Here is an 18,917-nt window from a genome sequence, read left to right as displayed (position 1 = left end):
TTCCTCCTACAGCCGAAACCAGTCAGCCTTGATCTGGGCCTCTCTTTTCTGCACTGGGTCCTGTGGGGACAGCATTAAGGCCTTCAGTAACCCGGCTTGAATCAAAGGAAGAGAGCAGGGAGGGGCAGGGGTGTTTTTCTCTCCTCCCCGTCTCACCCCCACCCACCTTCTAAGGCTGGGCACCTCTGCCCAGGATCCTATCGGAGAAAGTCCCCACCCTTCCTTAATCCTGACTTCCACAGTGCCATGTATTACATGATTCTGAAGAGGCAAGATGAAATAATTTTTCTTCCCAGGACTCAGTAGTGAAAAATTGTCCGAGATATGCCTAAGCTAATTTTCCTCACACGCTTTGCCCCCTCTAACTCATCTTCTCCTGCCCATGTTGTCTCTTTTCTTTTCCTATCTCTCGCCACCATCAACCACCTTTTTCACTCCTGTCTCTTCCCTTGGAGGCTGGACTCTACTGCCCTCTAGTGGCCAGAGGTGAAAAGACTCTCCACCCAATCAGTACTTTGAAGGACTTTACCACTAACGGTTACATAAATGGGAACGCTGGGGGAGGGGGGGTCTATCCAAATCTCTGACTCCCAAGTCACTTAGTCCGCGTTCATTCCCTCAACCTCTGACCTGTGACTTGTTTCTTTCCTATCTCATCCCTAGAGAAAATTCCAAGTTTGAAACCCTGCAGCGGGGGTGGGTGGGAGGGAGACACGGTCCGTTCCCCCAAACCTGCGTCCCGAATGTCATAATCAAGCTAACTCGCCAGTATTGGGCTCTTCTAAGGACCTGCCAGCGCCCACCCTTTTATGAGCCCAAGTCTTTTAGGTTATTTACTGACTTCCCCACATCTCGTTGCCCTGGCGACAGCACTGTACGATCGCGGTAGCTAACCAGGTCTCCTGTCTCCAAGGTAACAGGCGCTTTGCGACCTTCGGTTTGCAGCGGTCGCACTGCAGTCCCTGCAGTGGTTGCTGGGCGACAGCAGTGGAGAGAAGGGGTGTCTTGAGTACGGAAGGACCTGGGTTGGTCTTGGAGGGGAAGCTAGCCCATGCCTGAAGGAAGTGCTGGGCCCCGCAAGAAGGGGTGTGATCTGAAGCGATCCAACGGCTCTTCCTTCTGCTGGGCCCATGGCTGGGGCGGAATCCCCCGGTCTAGCAAGGGGCTCAGCCTGGACCTGGAGGCCAGTGGCGCGGGATGCGCTTCTGGCTCGTGCCTTTCATTCATGCACCGAACTGCGGGGACGGTTCTATCTGGTAGGGGGTCTCTTAGAAGGTGGTGCAAGAGTGCCCAGCAGTGATACTGTGATCTTTGACCCAGCTGGGGGCCAAGCTGTGCGACTGGCAGCCCGGGGCAGTCCCCTTCGCAGTCACCACGATGCGGCACTGGTGGGAGGACGTTGGCTCTGTGTGGTGGGAGGCTGGGACGGGTCACGTCGCCTAGCCACGGTGGCGGCTCTGGACACGGAGAGTGGAGTGTGGGAGGTATGGACTGCGAACCCTGGCAACAGCCCTCCTGCTGGCCTCAGCAGTCACACCTGCACCCGCCTATCAGACCGAGAGCTGCGAGTGTCCGGCAGAGAGGGTGGTACCCGCACTCAGCGACGCTATGGAAGCATCTACACGTTAAAGTTGGACCACAGCACCCGCACTTATTGGTACAACCTTTGCCCCAAACATCTATTCATTTTCTATCTAGGAAAACAAAACTTAACCAACTTATTGGTAATTGATTCCTGTCCTTACCCTAGCACCCCTCCTTCTTGGATCTACAATTTCCAAGATGGCTTAACCTTCTGCTCCAAGCCTGATTTTCTCTTTCACAAGGGCACTCTGGCAAAGCGGTACAACATCCGAATCTTTTCAGAAAACCCGAATTTGTGTACCAACAGCTACAAAGAAGAAGGCTGCCACACGGTCTCACGGTCTGGCCACTGCGCTGCTCTGCTGCCAACTGCTGGACCCCACCCGGGTCATCAGCTATTGCTCTTTGGGGGCTGCAACTCCGTTGAACCAGAAGTAGCAGGGCAATGGAGCCATGGGAAAATTAAGGTATTAGCTCCTCTCACATTTTAGAGTAGAAATGAGTAGAGATGAGCAAACCCTTCAGACAGTCCCTTTTTTCTCTCCAAAGGAGGAACCACCTGTTGCCCCTCGTTTGATGGAACAGCTTGCCAGGCTTGTGAGCAGTGGGCAGGGGTTGCAGCAGGGACCCCAGAGCCTGCGGCACCATTCCTGTTCAGTGGTGGGACCTTTCGCTGTACTCTTTGGTGGGGAAACTCTGACCAGAGCTAGGGACACGATCTGCAATGACCTCTACATCTATGATACCCGTGAGAGCCAAACTAATGTTCGGAGGAAGGGAGGAGGGAAAGACACGTGAACCAGAAAACTACAAAAAGATGGAGTGGTGGGACAGAACGGAAGACAGATTAGTTGACAAGAGTTAAAGGTGGGCTGGGTGTGGTGGTGCATGGATTTCTGAGTTCAAGGCCAGCCTGGTCTACACAGTAAGTTCCAGGACAGTCAGAGCTACATAGAGACCCTGTCTTAAATGTGTTACTCTTGTTTATGCTGCATTTGTTAAATTATGTAAAGATGTGTGGCTTTGCCTAAGGCACCTGATTGGTCTAATAAAAAGTTGAACGGCCAATACACAGGCAGAGGAGGGATCGGTGGGGCTGTAGGAGTCTAAAGCTAGAAGAGAGAGTGAGGGACAAAGAGAGCCAGACAGACACGGAACGTACAGAATTAAAGAAAGGTAAAAAGCCCCGAGGCAAAATGCAGGTAAAGAGAGGTTAATAAGAGCTAGTGGGACAAGCATAAAATAAGACTGAGCATTCATAACTAATAAGATGTCTCTATGCCTTTACTTGGGAGCTGGTTATGGCCCAAAAAAAAAAAGCCTGTTACAATATAATGAGTTCCAGGTCAGTCAGCGCTACACATAAGATCCTATCTAATATATATACACACATATACATTTCTTAAAAATAGAGCCATAGCCAGACTGTAATGGCACATGCCTTTAGTGCCAGCACTCTCGAGACAGAGGCAGAAGAATCACTGTGAGTTCAAGGCCAGCCTGGTCTACAGAGCAAGTGTCAACCAGGGCTACACAGAAACCTCGTCTCAAAAAAACAAAACAAAACAAAACAAAAAAAGAGCCAGGTATGGTGGTTCACACCTTTAATCCTAGCCCCTGGAGGCAGACAGATGTCTGGAAGTTTGAGGCCAGCCAGCCTGGTCTACATACAATTTGAGACCAACCAGGATAGTGAGATCCTGCTTCAAGAAACAAAAACAAAATAGACAAGATACATAGAATATTTGAAAAGGTCAACAAATTAAATGGGGAAAAAAATAATAGGCAAGCATTGTTGAAGCGAAGACCGAGGTATCCCTCCTCAGTAACCACCCTCTGCTCTCCACCCTACAGGCAAGTCTCCACCTCTGTGGTTCCACTTCCCCTGCGCAGACCGTGGACTGAAGCGCGTGGGCCATCGCACTTGTCTTTGGAATGACCAGCTTTATTTGGTTGGGGGTTTTGGTGAGGACGGCAGGACAGCTAGCCCACAGGTTTGCATCCTGGAACTCTTCGTCTAAAGAGCAGCCAAAAGGCACATGGCCAGAGCCTCTGTCATGACAGACGCACACAGCACTCTCAGAGCTATCGCCCCACTTCAAAAACTTATTAAACTTCAATCCGAGAATCAACGTTTTGTCTCTGAGTCCGTTTTAGAAGGGCACTAAATAAGCAGACACCTTTATCTGCAAGGGAAAGCCCAAAGCCTTTCTGATACTGGGAGCCGCTAACCTGGCAGAGACAAAAACTGCAAATCAGATACTATGTTTGAAACAGAGTCTCACTATATATAGCCCTGGATAGCCTTAGCCTCCTGCTCTATTCCATGCACTAAAAGCACGTGTGCCAGCATGTCCAGCTGTACGCTGTCTTTTGCCCTTAATGAGAGAAAGTTTCAGGCTACAGCTAAGCATTCTGACCAAAACATTTAATTAACAAAAAATATTACAATAGCAGAGAAAATAATAATAATAATAACAACAACAACAACAACAATAAAAAGATATTAGTAGTGGGTATCAGGATGAAAAAAAAATGTAGAGGCCTTAGTTCCTAAGAGACCAGCACTCCTGCTGAGCTGGACTTCGCCCCAGCCCCTTCTGAGTTCTCCTTGGCTGCTGGCTTCTCGTCTTCTCCCATAAGACGAATGTTGTGCTTTTCCCGAAATTCATTGAGTTCTTTCCCCTTTGCCTGAAGCTGCTGTGACAGTGTCTCGATGATCTTCTGAATCTAGAAGTAAAGAAAAGAGGCTATAGAAAGGCTGAACGTCTCCCTTCCCCACCTGGAGCAGACAGTGATTAGAGGAAGCGAAACAAGACCATACTCAACTTCACCTTTAGCCCAGAATTGACCAAGCCCAGGCTCTCAAGTGATTTCTTTCTCACACACAGTGTCTTATACAAGGGAATCATCTGACCTTCTTACTTTTGTTAGTCTTTGACAACTTCATAAATGTACAATGGTGTAGGAGGTCCTTCTGTCTATGTGTTGCTTTTATTGGTTAATGAATAAAGAACTGCTTTGGACCTATAGTAGGGCAGAACTTAGCTAGGCAGGGAAGGGCGGAGTCAGAGGGAAGCCACAGATCCTCATCTGAGACAGAAGCTGGGAACAGTAAGCCACTGCCACATGGCAATACACCGATTAATAGAAATGGGTTAAATTAATGTAAGAGTTAGCCAATAAAAAGCTAGAGCTAATGGGCCAAGCAGTGATTTAATTAATACAGTTTCTGTGTGATTATTTCGGGTCTAAGCTAGCACCGGGAACCAATAAGCGTCTTCCTCCAATAGTACAATGTACATAATATATTCTGATCATACTTAGATACTTAGCCCCAGTTTTTTTGTTTTTATTTTTTAATTTTTTGTTTTTTTGAAACAGAGTTTCTCTGTGTTGCCCTGGCTGTCCAGGAACTCACTTTGTATATCAGGCTAGCCTCAAACTCACAGGGATCCACCTGCCTCTGCCTCCCAACTGCTGGGATTACAGGTGTGCACCACCACCACCTGGCCAGCCCCACTCCTTTACCCACCTCCCTGACAAATCCCCATCTCATAATCATATATCTTGGATTTGTTTTGTGACCCACTGAGTTTTACCAGGACCACCCTTGTGGTCACGAGTCTGGAGCTATTCACTGGAGGATGAGCAACTCACCAGGGGCTATATTACTGAAGACAACGGCCCACCCTCTCCTAGCAACCTTTAATTGCCAACAGCTTCCCAGGGAGGGTGGGTTGCTTGTTTTTAAAACAGCATTTATCAGGCTGGAGAGATGTCTCAGTGATTAAGAGCACTGACTTCTCTCCCAGAGGTCCTGAGTTCAATTCCCAGCAACCACATGGTGGCTCACAATCATCTGTAATGAGATCTGGTGTCCCCTTCTGGCCTGCAGGCATACAAGCAGACAGAACACAGTGTATATATAATAAACAAAACAAAAAAAAAAAGCATTTATCACTATCATTTCTTCTCTTTGGTCACATTCATTTTTTTTTTTTTTTAACTTATTGACTTATAGGTTCCTCGGGATGGTTTCAAACCCAAGATTCCCCTGCCTCATCATAGCAAGTTAATCACCAATATGTAGCACCCCAGTCAGTACTCTTTCTCCTTCTAAAATGTCACTTATGGTATCTTTGAGGGTCTGGTTCAGTGGATCCAGAGAGAGCGTAAGAAGTTGCATTTTCAACGGATTCTTGGCTGGAGGTGTAGCAGTGGCAAGTTCTTAGCTTGGAATGCATAAGGCCTGGATTTGATCCAGCGCTGTTAAACTAGTTCTTCAGGTGATTTTGATTCAGGTATCCATGGACTACACTGTGAGAAACACTGCTCTACCCATCCTCTTTCCAAATCAACCACATCAAAGAGCCTATGGAAAGGGCACACAGCCAGCAACTCCCCACGTAAGGAGTTGGACTTTGCAATCGTATAAAGGGCACAGACTAACAGGCTACACGCTATCTTCAACATGAATTTCTGCCTGGACTTTCTTCCCTCACATTCCCTCTATTCCTGGTCACCCTATTTAACCCCTCGCTCACCTGCTCTTTGTTACCCTCCAAGGCAGGCAGCACTTCTTTGACAGTCCGCTCCACCAGCACGCCTCCAACCATTCGGTAGCACTTGCGGGTTTCGTCCACTTCCTTCAGGGTATCAATCACTAGGCTAGGGGTAGAGAACAAGACCTCAAAATTCAGTCCCACTGTACTGCACCCCTCAACTGTTCTATTGTTTCTCTGTGACTTTCTTACCTGTGCTCATTCAGTTCCATCTCCAGCTCAGCTGCTTTGGATGCCAAGCCTCTCTGCTCCTGCCTAAGGCGATTAAAGCCAGCAATTACCTAAGACATGAGAAAAGATGAGAGATGAGACAGTGAAAATGCCAGAAAGTGAAGGCAGCCCACAGGACGGCAAGTTTCACAAAGATGGAGGAGTGGATACCCGTCTTGGGAAAGGAATAGAATACAAATCTGCAATTTCTTAGTCTGTGTAATTCCTTCCCAGGAGGCACTTGGTGCCTACATGTGTGAGATATTTGCTAGGCACAAGGAAATTTAATAACAGATCTAAATGGGGGGGGGGCCTGGAAAACCTACAGGAGACTTGCAGGTAAGGGAGGCTGTTAGCAGCTAAGTGGTGGAGACACATGCCTTTAATCCCGGCACTGACCCGAGACGTTAGTACCTATGCCAGTCCTTCTTCAGATATTGAGCTGTGGGTAGAAACGAAGGTCTAATAAAAGCAGTTGAAGCTACAGTACCTGTGGTTACAAAGAGGTGACCTTCCTGGATTCCTTAAGGCAGCCCCAGTTCTTGAACTTTAGTCTAATTAGCCCTTTTCAGCTCAATTTTGCAAACTACCTGCTATCCTTCAATAACACTCATTAAAACAGGTACGATTGTGGTAAGTCCAGGCCAGTCGGGCTACAGTGATAAACTGTCCTGAAAACTAATGAGAAAAAGACAAACGAGTTGTTTGTTTTGTTTAGTTTAAAAAGGAGCTTGGCCTAGTACCGCAAGTCCATAATTTTAGTACTGAGGAGACCGAGGCAGGAGGATCACGAGTTCAAAGCCACCTGGGACAGAGGCCCTGTCTCTTAAGAGGAGAAGGAGAAGAGGTGAGAGGAAGAGAGGGCAAGAGGGGAGGGAAGATAAGGAAAGAAAGAAATGGAAGAGGAGAGGGGGAAGTGAAGTAAAAGGAAATCCTCCGACTAAAGCAGACTCTAAATGTCCTCCCAGCACTATGGCGCACTCTTCTGGACATATGCGGTATCACACTCCTGGCCAACATCTTACCAACAGGCACCTCTCCACCCCTTTCACTGTAGTGTTAGATCAGACCTAGGGCTTGGGGAAAGGGGGGGAACGGGGGGGGGGGTGATGATGCTAAGAAGGCATCTACCAGGGAGCTATCCCAGCCACCTACCCTATTTCTTTATGCTAGTGTAAAATGAACTATCTGTTGTTGTTGTCTTTCAGGACAGGAACTAAATCTACTGAAATGAGTGAATTATCCCCAGTTGTGGAACAATTCGGCCATAAGTGCAATAAAAGTAAATGTACTGTCAGCAGCAAACTGCAACGTAACTCTGAGTGGGATGCACACTCAGCTAATTTTAAGCAGCCATTGCTGGGGTCTCAAAACTATCTAGCTCCATTCCCACTCCTTGGAATTCCCACAGTTCGTGTGTGTGTGTGTGTGTGTGTGTGTGTGTTTAAAGACAGGGTTTCTCTGCTTTGCAGCCTGTCCTGGAACTTGCTCTGTAGACCAGGCTGGCCTTGAACTCACAGAGATCCGCCTGCCTCTGCCTCCTGAGGGCACCACCACTGCCACCACCCGGCTCCATTGTTCCTTTTAAAATACAAATTTTCTCGTGGTCTTCTCCGCTATGGCTTATCTAATTCTTCCCTTTTCCTTATTCCCTACTGTTCTTTTTAGGTCAGAAGAGGGCATCAGATCCCACTATACACAGCTGTGAGCTACCATGTGGAAGAGTAGCCAGTACTCTCAACCTCTGCAGACCAAGCTCGTCTTGAACTCAGATCCGCCTGCCTGTGCCTCCTGAGTGCTGGAATTAAAGGCATGCGGCACCACCAACCCAGTATTTTTCCCCTTTTTAAACACAAAATCTTTTTTTTAAAAAAAGATTTATTTATTATGGGGCTAGAGAGAGAGCTCAGTGGTTAAGAGCATTGCCTGCTCTTCCAAAGGTCCTGAGTTCAATTCCCAGCAACCACATGGTGGCTCACAACCATCTGTAATAGGGTCTGGTGCCCTCTTCTGGCCTGCAGGCCTACACACAGACAGAACATTGTATAATAAATAAATAAATAAATCTATTTATTACATATACAGTGTTCTGCCTGCATGCCACAAGAGGGCGCCAAATCTCATTATAGATGGTTGTGAGCCACCATGTGGTTGCTGGGAACTGAACTCAGGACCTCTGAAAGAACAGCCAGTCATCTCTCCAGCCCCCAGAAAATATTTTCTACTTTTTCTTTTCTTTTTTATCCCATATAGCCCAAGATGACCTCAAATTTGCCATGTAGCCAACAGGACTTGAACTTCTGATCCTCTTGCCCCCACCTCCCAGGAATCCTAGGAATCCAGGAGTGCTCTTCACACCCAGTACATTCAATGCTAAGCATCAACCCAAGGCCTCAGGCATAGAAGACAAGCACTTGACCAAACTGGGCTATACCCCCAACCCCGAATCTTTTTTATTTATATTTGACTTGCCACTATACACTGTGCCTTCTTTTCTATTATCTCTCGGAAAAATTAACATGCAAATATAACCCATTTTTAAACACTTAACTCTTTCATGACCCTACAACTGCTTTCCCCAAAATGGAAAGTAAAGAACATCTACTATGTGCCAAGCACTATGATAGCTTAGATGCTGTGTCTTGTTTACTTCTAAAACATGAAAACAAATTAAGGTCTGGCTCCGTGGTAGGCACTTACTTGTCCTTTGTGTATCAGGGTTCAATTTAAAGGCGGGGAGGGGAGTTACATGGATCCTGGGAATGAAGCAAAGCATCCTATGCCCCTGTATCATCCTGCTGACCTTGTGAAAGAACTCTTTATTTTTCCATTTTGTGTGTGTACATGTGTGCAGGTGCACCTGTGTGTGGGCGCCCATGTGTGTGCGGGCATGTGGGAGCCTGATGTGAAGCAATCCTACTGTACACCGTGAAAATGCATTGCTTTCATTGCTAATAAAAAGCTTATTGGCTGATAGCTAGGCGGGATTTTCAGGGCAGAGAGAATGCTGGGAACGAAAAAGGCAGAGTCTGTGGGGTCAAGATGAGACAAAGAGGAGCAGGATGAGGCACCGGTTCACATGGTAGAAACAGATAGAAGTATGGGTTAATTAAAATTGTAAGAGCTAGTAACAAACCTAAGCTATTGGCTAATCATTTATAATTAATATTAAGTCTCTGCGTGGTTAGTTGAGGTCCTGATGAAAACCTCCATCTACAGGAGGCTGGTTCCAGGAAAGCAGCTTTTTGTAGAGTTAGACCACTTCTCAAGTTTTTCCCTTTCTGCAAGCACGCACTCGCCCTTCCCCCGTCTATCTCTTGCCAATACTGCTGCTATAGCCATGAAATAAATTGTCAGCTTCCAGAACCCTGGGGCAAAATAAATGTTTCATTTGTAAATTTCTCAAGCTTCCCTAGGCTGCAGTAGCATGGACTAGGGCATGTTTCTTCCATCCATAAACACACACAAAAGAGAGAGAGAGAGAGAGAGAGAGAGAGAGAGAGAGAGAGACAGGAAGAAAGACAGACAGGAAGGAAGGAAGGAAGGAAGGAAGGAAGGAAGGAAGGAAGGAAGAAAGACAGACAGACAGGAAGGAAGGAAAAGAAAAAAGGCTTGCAGGCACAAACTGCCTACAATGGAATGTTAGACTGTTGGCAAACTTAAACCCCAGGCACATTTGCTATCCCAGTACTGGGGAAAGAGAGGACCTAGGGCTTTCTGGCTAGCCACTCCAGCTAGTTTAGTAAGTTCTAGGCTAAACAAAAGAAGCTGTCTCCAACAACAAAGTAAATGACACCTATGACAGCTGATGTCTTCTGGCCTGCAACCTGCAGACAAGAATACACGCACACTTAAGTCTCCTCTGGAGACTTTTCCCTATCACCCCTCGAAAAACAGCCGAACCATTTCCTTTCCACTTTTTTCCCCCTCATCTAAAGTGCCATTGTCCATCAGACACAGAAACCCTGTAGCCCCCTTCAAACTTTCCACTACATAGCTTTCAAGTCCACTAGAATTTCCAATGCCAGGCAGTTCATGTCTCAACGCTTTCGAATTATTACCTCTAACTAAAACTCTTGACCAACTTTTCTCATCCTTTATAATTAAGCGGCAGAGTTTTACCCTCCAGAAAATAAAAGCAAATTACCATTTATAGAAATTGTTTAGGCTAGGTAGTGGTGGTGCATGCCTTTAATCCCAGACCTCAATAGGCAGAGGCAGGCAGATGTGAGTTCAAGGCCAACCTGGTCTATGGAGCTAGTTCCAGGACACCCAAGGCTGCACAAAGAAACCCTGTCTTGAACAAAACAACAAAAACAAGTAAAAAATTGTTCAGATTATGTGCATGTATGTGTGTCTGCGTGAGAGCATGTACACTTGAGTGCAGTTGCCTTGGAGGGCAGAACAGGGCATTGGATTCCCTTGAGCTGAAGTGACAGGGAATTGTGAGCCAACCAACATGAGTGCTGGGAACCAAGCTTGGGGCCCTGCAAAAGCCATCTCTCGAGCCCCTTATGAACATTTCTTTGTTTATTCTTCAAGACAGTCTTTCTCTGGGTAGCCTTGGCTCTCCTGAAACTAAACTAGCTTTAGAGCAGTCTGGCCTCGAACTCACGGAGATCCTCCTGCCTTTACCTCTCAAGTGCTGGGATCAGGTGTGCACCACCACCACCAGGCCCATAAAATAAATTTTTAAAGCCTCATTGTTTTATTTGTTTTTCTGTCTGTCTTGTTTGTTTTTTGAGACTGTGTTTCACTCTGTAGCCCAGGCCAGCCTGGAAATGGACGTGGTAATCCAGCGAGATGACAGGTTTGAGCAACCACACTTGGCCATCTTGTTTTTCTAACTAGTCTTTGATCAAGTTGAAGACAATGTCTGTTTCATTTACCTATTTCTCTGTGTTCATTGGAGCCTAACACAGGACAGACCCTCAAAGAGCATTATTTTTTGTTGTTTTTTCCACTGTGTCAGATGCTACCTCTTCCATCCTCAAAATTTCACTGCAGTTTACTTCTCTTCGAACACTTACTTTCTGTCTCACAATAGAATTATGAAAATCCTCCCCCCCCTTTTTGTGGCTCCAATAGATTGTGCTCTTTGATAGGATCAGTTTTAAACTCTTTATGCTGATACCCTTTACCTGCTTGTACTGGTTTTTCAACAATTAACTAACAAATGTACCTATGATTAAAACAACTATTACACACACACACCAACCTGAACACCCTCCCATATCCTACACTTCAGGGCTTTCCCACTTGACCCACTTAGCTACACCGCTAGCCACAATTCAATTGTGTGATTTTTTTTCTTCTAATATGAATTAATCATTTAACAAGGCACAGTTCCCATACCACAAAGGGCTTTCTGATCAGTCAGACGTATCCCAATGTTATATAGGAGAAGCAAACTTGGATCAGAAAAGGGTTTCTGGTCCCTTCTGAAAAGTCAGTCTACATTCCGAGAACACAGTCAGCGACTTCGAGGCCAGGCTGGGTTACTTGGTGAGACCATGTCTCAAAAGACTAAACCACCCTGGCCCAACATAGTGGCTCACGCTTTTTAATCCCAGAATTTGAGAGGCAGGGGCAGGGCCAAGCAGATCTCTGCGTTTCAGGCCAGCTTGATCTACACAGTGAATTTCAGAGAAGCCAAAGCTACATAGAGCGACCCTGTCGCAACCTCCACCCCACTCCAAGACCAAACCACAAAGCCTATCTACTAACTACTCCTCGGTTAAAATAGTTACAGAAGACTAAACTGGTCGAGTCCGAGGCACGTGGTTCTGCAGAGTGTCGGCGACAGTGAACGCGGGGTTTGGAGTAACAGAATAAACAATTCATTGACTAATAGCCCTCTGGGATTCGTTACTAGATGCCATGCCAAACCATATTCTCTTTATGGTACCTCGGAGACGGGGCAAAGGACGACCCACACCCTAGGGACCTGGCCCTCCCCACCCCGCGGCGTGGCTCTCAGCTACAAACCCACCTACCCCATGCCCTAGGAGGGCTCGTGACCACCTCCAAAGACACCCTTCCCCTGTGTGCGACCACGGCGAGCATGGAGGGGGCTAAAGGCCCGTCCAAGCGACAGACCCCATTTCTTGCACAAACTCGACAGCGACCCAGTAACCCTCAGCGCTCGCGATCCGATCCTCACCTGTTCCGCCGACACCGCTCCCTTCCCCGTGCTGTTCCCGCTGCTCTTGCTCACACGGCCGCCGCTGTCCGCCATCTTCGCCACCTGCAAGCTTTCCGGCCTGCGCACTCCCAGTGCGTCACATCCGGTCTGGTAGTTACCACCCACTTGCCCCAGCGCTTCTGGTTCCAGGAAGCTCCTCAGATCGACCCTGCGAATGGTTTTGGCGGTGTCTTCATGTAGGACCTACTCCCCAACCCTGCCCGCTGCGGTGAATTCCACCTGCGATGCTTTAACTTGTGCAACAGAGATTCTTGTCCCAGGGAGAGGCGGGAAGGACGCGCTAATCACAGGGCGGGGTCTAGGGTTGGGATCTGGTCCTGTGCCCCCTACCCACCACGAGATGGTGGGGATCTAGGGAGAGTGAACGTTCCTCCCGAGATACTGGTGTAAGGGGAAAGATATGTGTTGAGTCTATAAAGCTGTGCAGGTGGCACAGCCGAGAAGAGAGAATTGGGGAAACGAGGAAGGTTCCATGAGATGACTTGAGCTGCGGAAACCTTTGGCAGAGGAAAAGGGCTTCAGTTTTAAATGTGAGATCACTGGAAGTTGAGGTATTGAGGCATGGATTATAGTCTCCTCTCTCATTTTCCCATTTTATGGTCTCCTTCCATAGCTACTAATAGTTTTTAAAGAAAGTGTTTTTGAAGCCTTGGGGGAGGGGAGTACTGACCAGGCCTGAAAATGGCAGAGAATTGTAGAAACTTACTGCTTGAAGGAGGGTTAGGTGTCCTGATTTCTCACCTTCTTCAGGCTGGGCTTCATCACCAGGCCTCCTCGCCAACTCCTGTCCCTTCTGTGTATCGGATACCGATTCCCTCGAAGCTCAGTACTTTGTACTCAGCACAGGTAACATGTTTTTTTATGTTCTCTGCCTGGCATGTTGGTGCTCAATCCATGTTAATAACTGCATAGTGGGAGACAAAAGCGTCTGCCACCCACCAAGCATTTAATAAGTGAACTCCAGTAGCTCTGGGTTTCTGCTCCGTAAGAATGGTGGGACACACCACCATGTAATCTCAGCATTTGGGAAACAGGCAGGAGGAGGATCAATCAGGAGTTTAAGGTCATCCACAGCTACATAACAAGGCCTGCTTGGGCTACAAAACACCCTGTCTCAAAAGAGAAAAACATTTATGTCTCTGGCCCAGTCCCACTGGAGCCTCTGGGATTCTCCATGCTAGCAAATCTGAGAACACTTCCTGTGCCCTTCACAGGCCCAGAGCCATGGCGGTGTCCTCATCAACTTCCTGGGAGCTGCCCCTGGTGGCTGTGTGCCAGGTAACATCAACCCCAAACAAGAAAGAGAACTTTAAAACATGTGCTGAGCTGGTTCTAGAGGCGGCCAGACTGGGTGCTTGCCTGGCTTTTCTGCCTGAGGCATTTGACTTCATTGCACGAAATCCTGCCGAGACATTACAACTGTCTGAGCCACTGGATGGGGACCTTATGGAACGATATAGCCAGCTTGCCAGGTACAAGGGTGGGAGGGAAATAGAATCATTACTGGGCTGTGTTCCTGGATTGCCACATAGAGGGGGTAGAGCCTTGAATAGAGTTGTCAGTGTCCCCTCCCCCCAGGGAATGTGGAATCTGGCTGTCCTTGGGTGGATTCCACGAGCGTGGCCAAGACTGGGAGCAGACTCAGAAAATCTACAATTGTCATGTGCTTCTGAACAACAAGGGTGAGACTCAACATTTTAGCTTGCCTCTTTCCAGGCTTTTCTACCACCAGCCCAGATCCTTCAGCATTATTTTCTCAACTATTTGGCTTTAGTACGCTTTGTACTTCTGTTCTTAGCTTTATTACTCTTTGGGAGAAGAGCGTAGCTGGGCTTCTCGCTTGCCTGTACTGAGTATTTTCTCTATCTCTTCCTCTAGGGCTAGTAGTGGCCCAGTACAGGAAGACACATCTGTGCGATGTGGAGATCCCAGGTCAGGGGCCTATGCGGGAAAGTAACTCTACCATGCCTGGACGCACTCTCGAGCCACCCATCAGCACACCAGCAGGCAAGGTGGGAGTTTGAAAAGGAAACAGGAATACATTGAAAAAGTGGTAACATTCCCCTTTGGAGTACGATAATGAAGGTACTGGATGTTATGAACGGGACAGGGAAGATGAGTGGGTTGTTTATATAATTTCAGGTGGGTTTAGCAATCTGTTATGACATGCGGTTCCCTGAACTTTCTCTGAAATTGGCTCAAGCTGGGGCAGAAATACTTACTTATCCTTCAGCCTTTGGATCGGTTACTGGACCTGCCCACTGGGAGGTAAGAGAATGCCTATTCAAACCATAAGGACTCCTTTTAATCTTATTCTTAGTAGCGTGGTACAGAGCTAAACTCCAGGCACTCTAAGGATTTGCCACAGGTTCAAGGCCAATATGTTCTACATAGAGATACCTTGACTCAATAAAACAAAATAGAAACCAGGTAGTGATGGCACACATCTAGAGGCAGAGGCAGGTGGATCTCTGAGTTCGAGACCAGTGTGGTTTACAGAGCAAGTTCCAGGACAGCTAAGGTTACACAGAGATGCCCTGTCTTGAAAAGCAAAACAGAAAACAGTGGGGCATGTGGTGCCCGCCTTTTATTCCAACACTTGTGAGGCAGAGGCAGGCAGATGTCTGGCTTCCAGGCCAGCCAGGGTTGCACAGTGAGACCTTACCTCAAAAAATAGAAAATACATAGTATATGCCAGGCGATGGTAGCACAAACCTTTAAACCCAGCACTCTGGGTTCAGAAGCAGGTGGATTTCTATGAGTTCAAGGCTAGCCTGGTCTATAAGAGCTAGTTTCCAGGACAGCCAGTGCTGGACAGAGAAACCCTGCCCTGAAAACAAACCAAAATAAATAAGTAAATAAAGTAAAAAAAAAAAATAGAAAATACAAAAAAGCAAAAACAAAACAAAAAAAGCAGCCAAATCTTACTCTTCTTCTCTTTCTACTTGAAAGGATTATCTTCCTTCCCTATCTAGGGGGAAATTCATTTCTTAGCTGTTGAATCGTATTAGAGAGTTAATACAGTCACTAATTCTGGTTGATTAGCAGAATGGTCAATGAGTAGATTGGCCTGGAGTGTCTACTTCTTATCACTTGCCTATTAATCACTGTATGTGCTTGAATGAACACACTTCTCCTTCTCAGGTGTTGCTGCGGGCCCGAGCCATTGAATCTCAGTGCTATGTAATAGCAGCAGCACAGTGTGGACGCCACCATGAGACAAGAGCAAGTTATGGCCACAGCATGGTGGTGGACCCCTGGGGTACGGTGGTGGCCCGCTGCTCCGAGGGACCAGGCCTCTGCCTTGCCCGAATTGATCTCAACTTTCTGCGACAGATGCGCCAACACCTGCCTGTGTTCCAGCATCGCAGACCGGACCTGTATGGCAGTCTGGGTCAACCGCTGTCTTAAGCCTTGTGACTTCTGCTGGGGTTGAGACACACAGAGACACACTCAGCTGTGAAGTGAGGCCATTGTGACTTGCAGGCAGGACCCAAGCACAGTTCTCTCACTTGCAGAACCTTAAACTCTTAATGGAACACAGGTTCAGGTTCATGGGAAAGAAAAAACTTTGACCTGATCTCAGATTTCAGTTTCAGAAAAGTAAAATTTTATATAGTCAGTGTTTATTTCATGAAAACTGAAGTTACGCTGAAGGCTGAGCAGCACTGGCATTGAAAAAAATATAATAATCATAATGTCTGTCTGGGCTTCTCCTTTGGGGGCTGGAAGGGGAGGTGGTGTGGTACCTGCTCGAATACGCTCCACTTGTAGGCCTCCTGGCTCAAACATGCCTCCCTACCTAAGAAAGTGCAACAAGGCTCAGTGCATGTCCTAGCCCCATTCTCCAGGAGGAAAGGTAGAGGGCAGGAGCAGAAGTTGATACTGAATACTCACTTTCTCTCAAGCCAGAAGGAAGCAAGGGCAAAGGGGCTCAGGATGAGGGAAGAGTTCATTTGTTATTTTCACTAGAAATGGAAGGGACATGCCACACACCCCTTCCTTTTCAGAGAAACTTTAACCAGCACCCTGTCCTCCGTCCATCCTGTGTATTGGTGTCACACATACATCACAGCTGGGAGGGGTTATGAGGCTGCCCCAGTCATCTAACTGTTGGAGAGGGTCTGACAAAGGGGAAAGGGAGGGAGCCACACGAGGCAGCAGTTTCAAGCCATGGGATGAAGGAAAGGCAGAGAGGAGCAGCACCAGAGGCCAGGAGAGAGCGGAAAGGGCCACAGCTTCTTTGTTTTTAAAAAATTCTATAATTTGGAAGAAGGTGGTAATTAATTTCCAAAATACACTTCCGAGTCCCACCTTCCACAGCTCCTTTACTCACAGCCCTTTGGTTTTCAGACAAATCTAAGAGCCCTCATAAAGCCATAAGTATCGATTACCCCTCAATGCACCTGAAAGCAACGTTCAGTCCCTTGCACAGGCTATGTTCCATAGACTCCATCCCTATACACTTGTCTTCCGGCTCAGTGGTAAGGTGGCTGTAGACACACATTATGGGGTAAGTGGCAACAGGAAACAGAGGGGAAGCCCAGGCACATGGGTGCAGGGAGGGGTAGGGAACACCACTTCCACTTTCCTTTGTCTTTTCCTTAAAAAAAAAAAAAAGGCGGTGTGATTGGCTGAAGGGCAGAGAACAAACCCCAGAATAGTATGTAAGCTCCAGACGTGATGGAGCAAACAATCCCCAGAGGTGAGAAGGGGGAAAGGTCAGGGCAATGCTTGCAGCATCAAGTTCCTCAGGAGTTTCTGTCGGCCAAGCTCATAGTCCTCCTCATCCACGTTCACCAGCAGCTTGATGGCTTCGTGGCCCACTGCTTGCTTGAGAGAGTCTGTGATGAAGACACCTTTCAGTGCTTCTAATAACGAGCCATTGATGTAGTCGCGCCAGAATGCGTCGAGGTAGGTGAGCTCAGAGAACTTGATGTCACAGATGATGGAGCCCAGGTCCCGGGACTTGAGGATAGTGTTGGCCTGGTTAAAGCGCTCAAACTGGCGCTCAAGTGGGTCCTGCTTATTGGAGAAGACGTTGCCTTGCAGAGCAGTCTCATGCTGGCAGTATTCCGCCCGGACTCGAAGCCTGATGTCTGGGAGAATTTAAGGAGAATGGTTTATAGGAAGGACTGGGTTTACATCCAAAGCTAGAAAAGTAAGCAAGACTAGTAGAGCAGAAACCCTCCCCAGAGCCAGTTCTCTGAAGTGTCTCTGAAGTCCTGCCTCAGTGCTGGAGCTTCCCTACAGTGAATATGCTCGGGTCACTCACAAACAGCACCTTGTTTGTAACAGCTGTTTTCTTTTTTCTTTTTTTGTTTTGTTTTGTTTTGTTTTTCGAGACAGGGTTTCTCTGTGGTTTTGGAGCCTGTCCTGGAACTAGCTCTTGTAGACCAGGCTGGTCTCGAACTCACAGAGATCCACCTGCCTCTGCCTCCCGAGTGCTGGGATTAAAGGCGTGCGCCACCACCGCCCGGCAACAGCTGTTTTCTTAAAAAGGTGCAGAAATGTATTTTAATTGTCTTGACTTGGTTCATCCTGTAATAAAGAAGTCATATTGGCATTCCTTTGACTTAACTAAAAAGAACTGTAATGTAACACTGCCAAAGGGTAATCTCATAAAAACCACACCCGACCTGACAAAAGCAACCAAAGCCGCCTTGCACTGAACAACACACTGCCCATTATCCCAGGAGTTCTTTGTAGTTTTCCCCTAGAATCCTTGAATTTCCTTACCACATGTCTGCTTTTCCTTGGGATCTGGTGTCACCGACTTCCGGCGTTTTCGCTGGTTCCCAAGTGTGGCTCTCCCTCGGGCTGGTCGCTTACTACACATCTGAGAACCTGAAGTGGGGCAGCACACCACAGGATAGTGGGGAGGCACTGGCCAGAAAGGAAACAGAAAACACACATTTTAAAAGCAGAACTTCAAATACTTCACTTGGAATAATGCAAAGGAATCATTTATATTTAATAATAAAAGCAGTATTGATGAATCTGATGGCTGAAATGATCAAATGTCTATCTAGTATAATGAAGATCTGGGCGTAACCCCAGCATGGGGGTGGATACTAAGTGTGGCGGAAGAAATTTGTTATCCCAGCACTCAAGAGTGAAAGAAGGAAGCTGGGCAGCAATGCACACCTTTGATCACAGCGTTTGGGAGGCAGAGGCAGGCAGATCTCCGAGTTTGAGACCAGTCTGGTCTATACAGTGAGTTTCAGAACTCTGTCTCAAAACAGCAACAAGAAAAAAAGTGAAGGAAGATGAAGTCAAAGGCCAGCCTGGATTACACAGAGTTCTACATTACCTGGGCTAAATAGAAATCTCAAAAAAAAAAAAAAAAAAAA

At 47.2% G+C, this 18,917-nt stretch overlaps 4 protein-coding genes across 11 annotated transcripts in view; 2 read left to right on the top strand and 2 right to left on the bottom strand.

Moving 5' to 3' along the window:
* Window positions 1–963: 963 nt before the first annotated feature.
* On the top strand, window positions 964–3,702 carry Klhdc9 (kelch domain containing 9). The gene is made up of 4 exons (XM_005348809.3): window positions 964–1,657; window positions 1,892–2,051; window positions 2,134–2,332; window positions 3,439–3,702. The coding sequence occupies exons 1-4, from the start codon at window positions 1,131–1,133 to the stop codon at window positions 3,603–3,605; spliced, it is 1,053 nt and encodes a 350-aa protein (XP_005348866.1). The 5' UTR covers window positions 964–1,130; the 3' UTR covers window positions 3,606–3,702.
* Window positions 3,703–3,848: 146 nt separating this feature from the next.
* Pfdn2 (prefoldin subunit 2) lies at window positions 3,849–12,638 on the bottom strand. Its single transcript, XM_005348810.2, has 4 exons — window positions 12,523–12,638; window positions 6,342–6,430; window positions 6,132–6,255; window positions 3,849–4,314 (listed from the first exon to the last, which is right to left on the bottom strand). The coding sequence occupies exons 1-4, from the start codon at window positions 12,595–12,597 to the stop codon at window positions 4,138–4,140; spliced, it is 465 nt and encodes a 154-aa protein (XP_005348867.1). The 5' UTR covers window positions 12,598–12,638; the 3' UTR covers window positions 3,849–4,137.
* Window positions 12,639–12,667: 29 nt separating this feature from the next.
* Window positions 12,668–16,833, top strand: Nit1 (nitrilase 1). 4 transcript variants are annotated; one of them, XM_005348806.3, is made up of 7 exons: window positions 12,668–12,772; window positions 13,315–13,410; window positions 13,779–14,036; window positions 14,143–14,246; window positions 14,443–14,576; window positions 14,707–14,832; window positions 15,709–16,833. In XM_005348806.3, exons 3-7 carry the CDS (start codon window positions 13,789–13,791, stop codon window positions 15,973–15,975), a joined length of 879 nt encoding a protein of 292 aa, XP_005348863.1. In that variant the 5' UTR covers window positions 12,668–12,772; window positions 13,315–13,410; window positions 13,779–13,788; the 3' UTR covers window positions 15,976–16,833. The 4 variants fall into 4 exon arrangements, with proteins under 4 accessions (XP_005348863.1, XP_005348862.1, XP_013202390.1 ...); XM_005348805.2 differs by having other exon boundaries at window positions 12,688–12,740; XM_013346936.2 differs by having other exon boundaries at window positions 12,704–13,094.
* Window positions 16,834–16,872: 39 nt separating this feature from the next.
* Window positions 16,873–18,917, bottom strand: part of Dedd (death effector domain containing) — a 13,833-nt gene continuing 11,788 nt past the window's right edge. For all 5 annotated transcript variants that reach the window (XM_013346938.2, XM_005348808.3, XM_013346937.2 and 2 more), the window contains 2 exons: window positions 18,304–18,450; window positions 16,873–17,663 (listed from right to left, as the gene is read on the bottom strand). In XM_013346938.2, the coding sequence (XP_013202392.1) occupies window positions 17,287–17,663; window positions 18,304–18,450 (524 nt within the window). In that variant the 3' untranslated portion in view covers window positions 16,873–17,286. The remainder of the gene's footprint in view (window positions 17,664–18,303; window positions 18,451–18,917) is intronic.

Source organism: Microtus ochrogaster, chromosome 6 (assembly GCF_000317375.1).
Source record: "Microtus ochrogaster isolate Prairie Vole_2 chromosome 6, MicOch1.0, whole genome shotgun sequence".
NCBI lineage: Eukaryota > Metazoa > Chordata > Mammalia > Rodentia > Cricetidae > Microtus > Microtus ochrogaster.
Note: the sequence above shows the minus strand (reverse complement) of the source record. Positions and strands in the feature narration are given on the sequence as shown.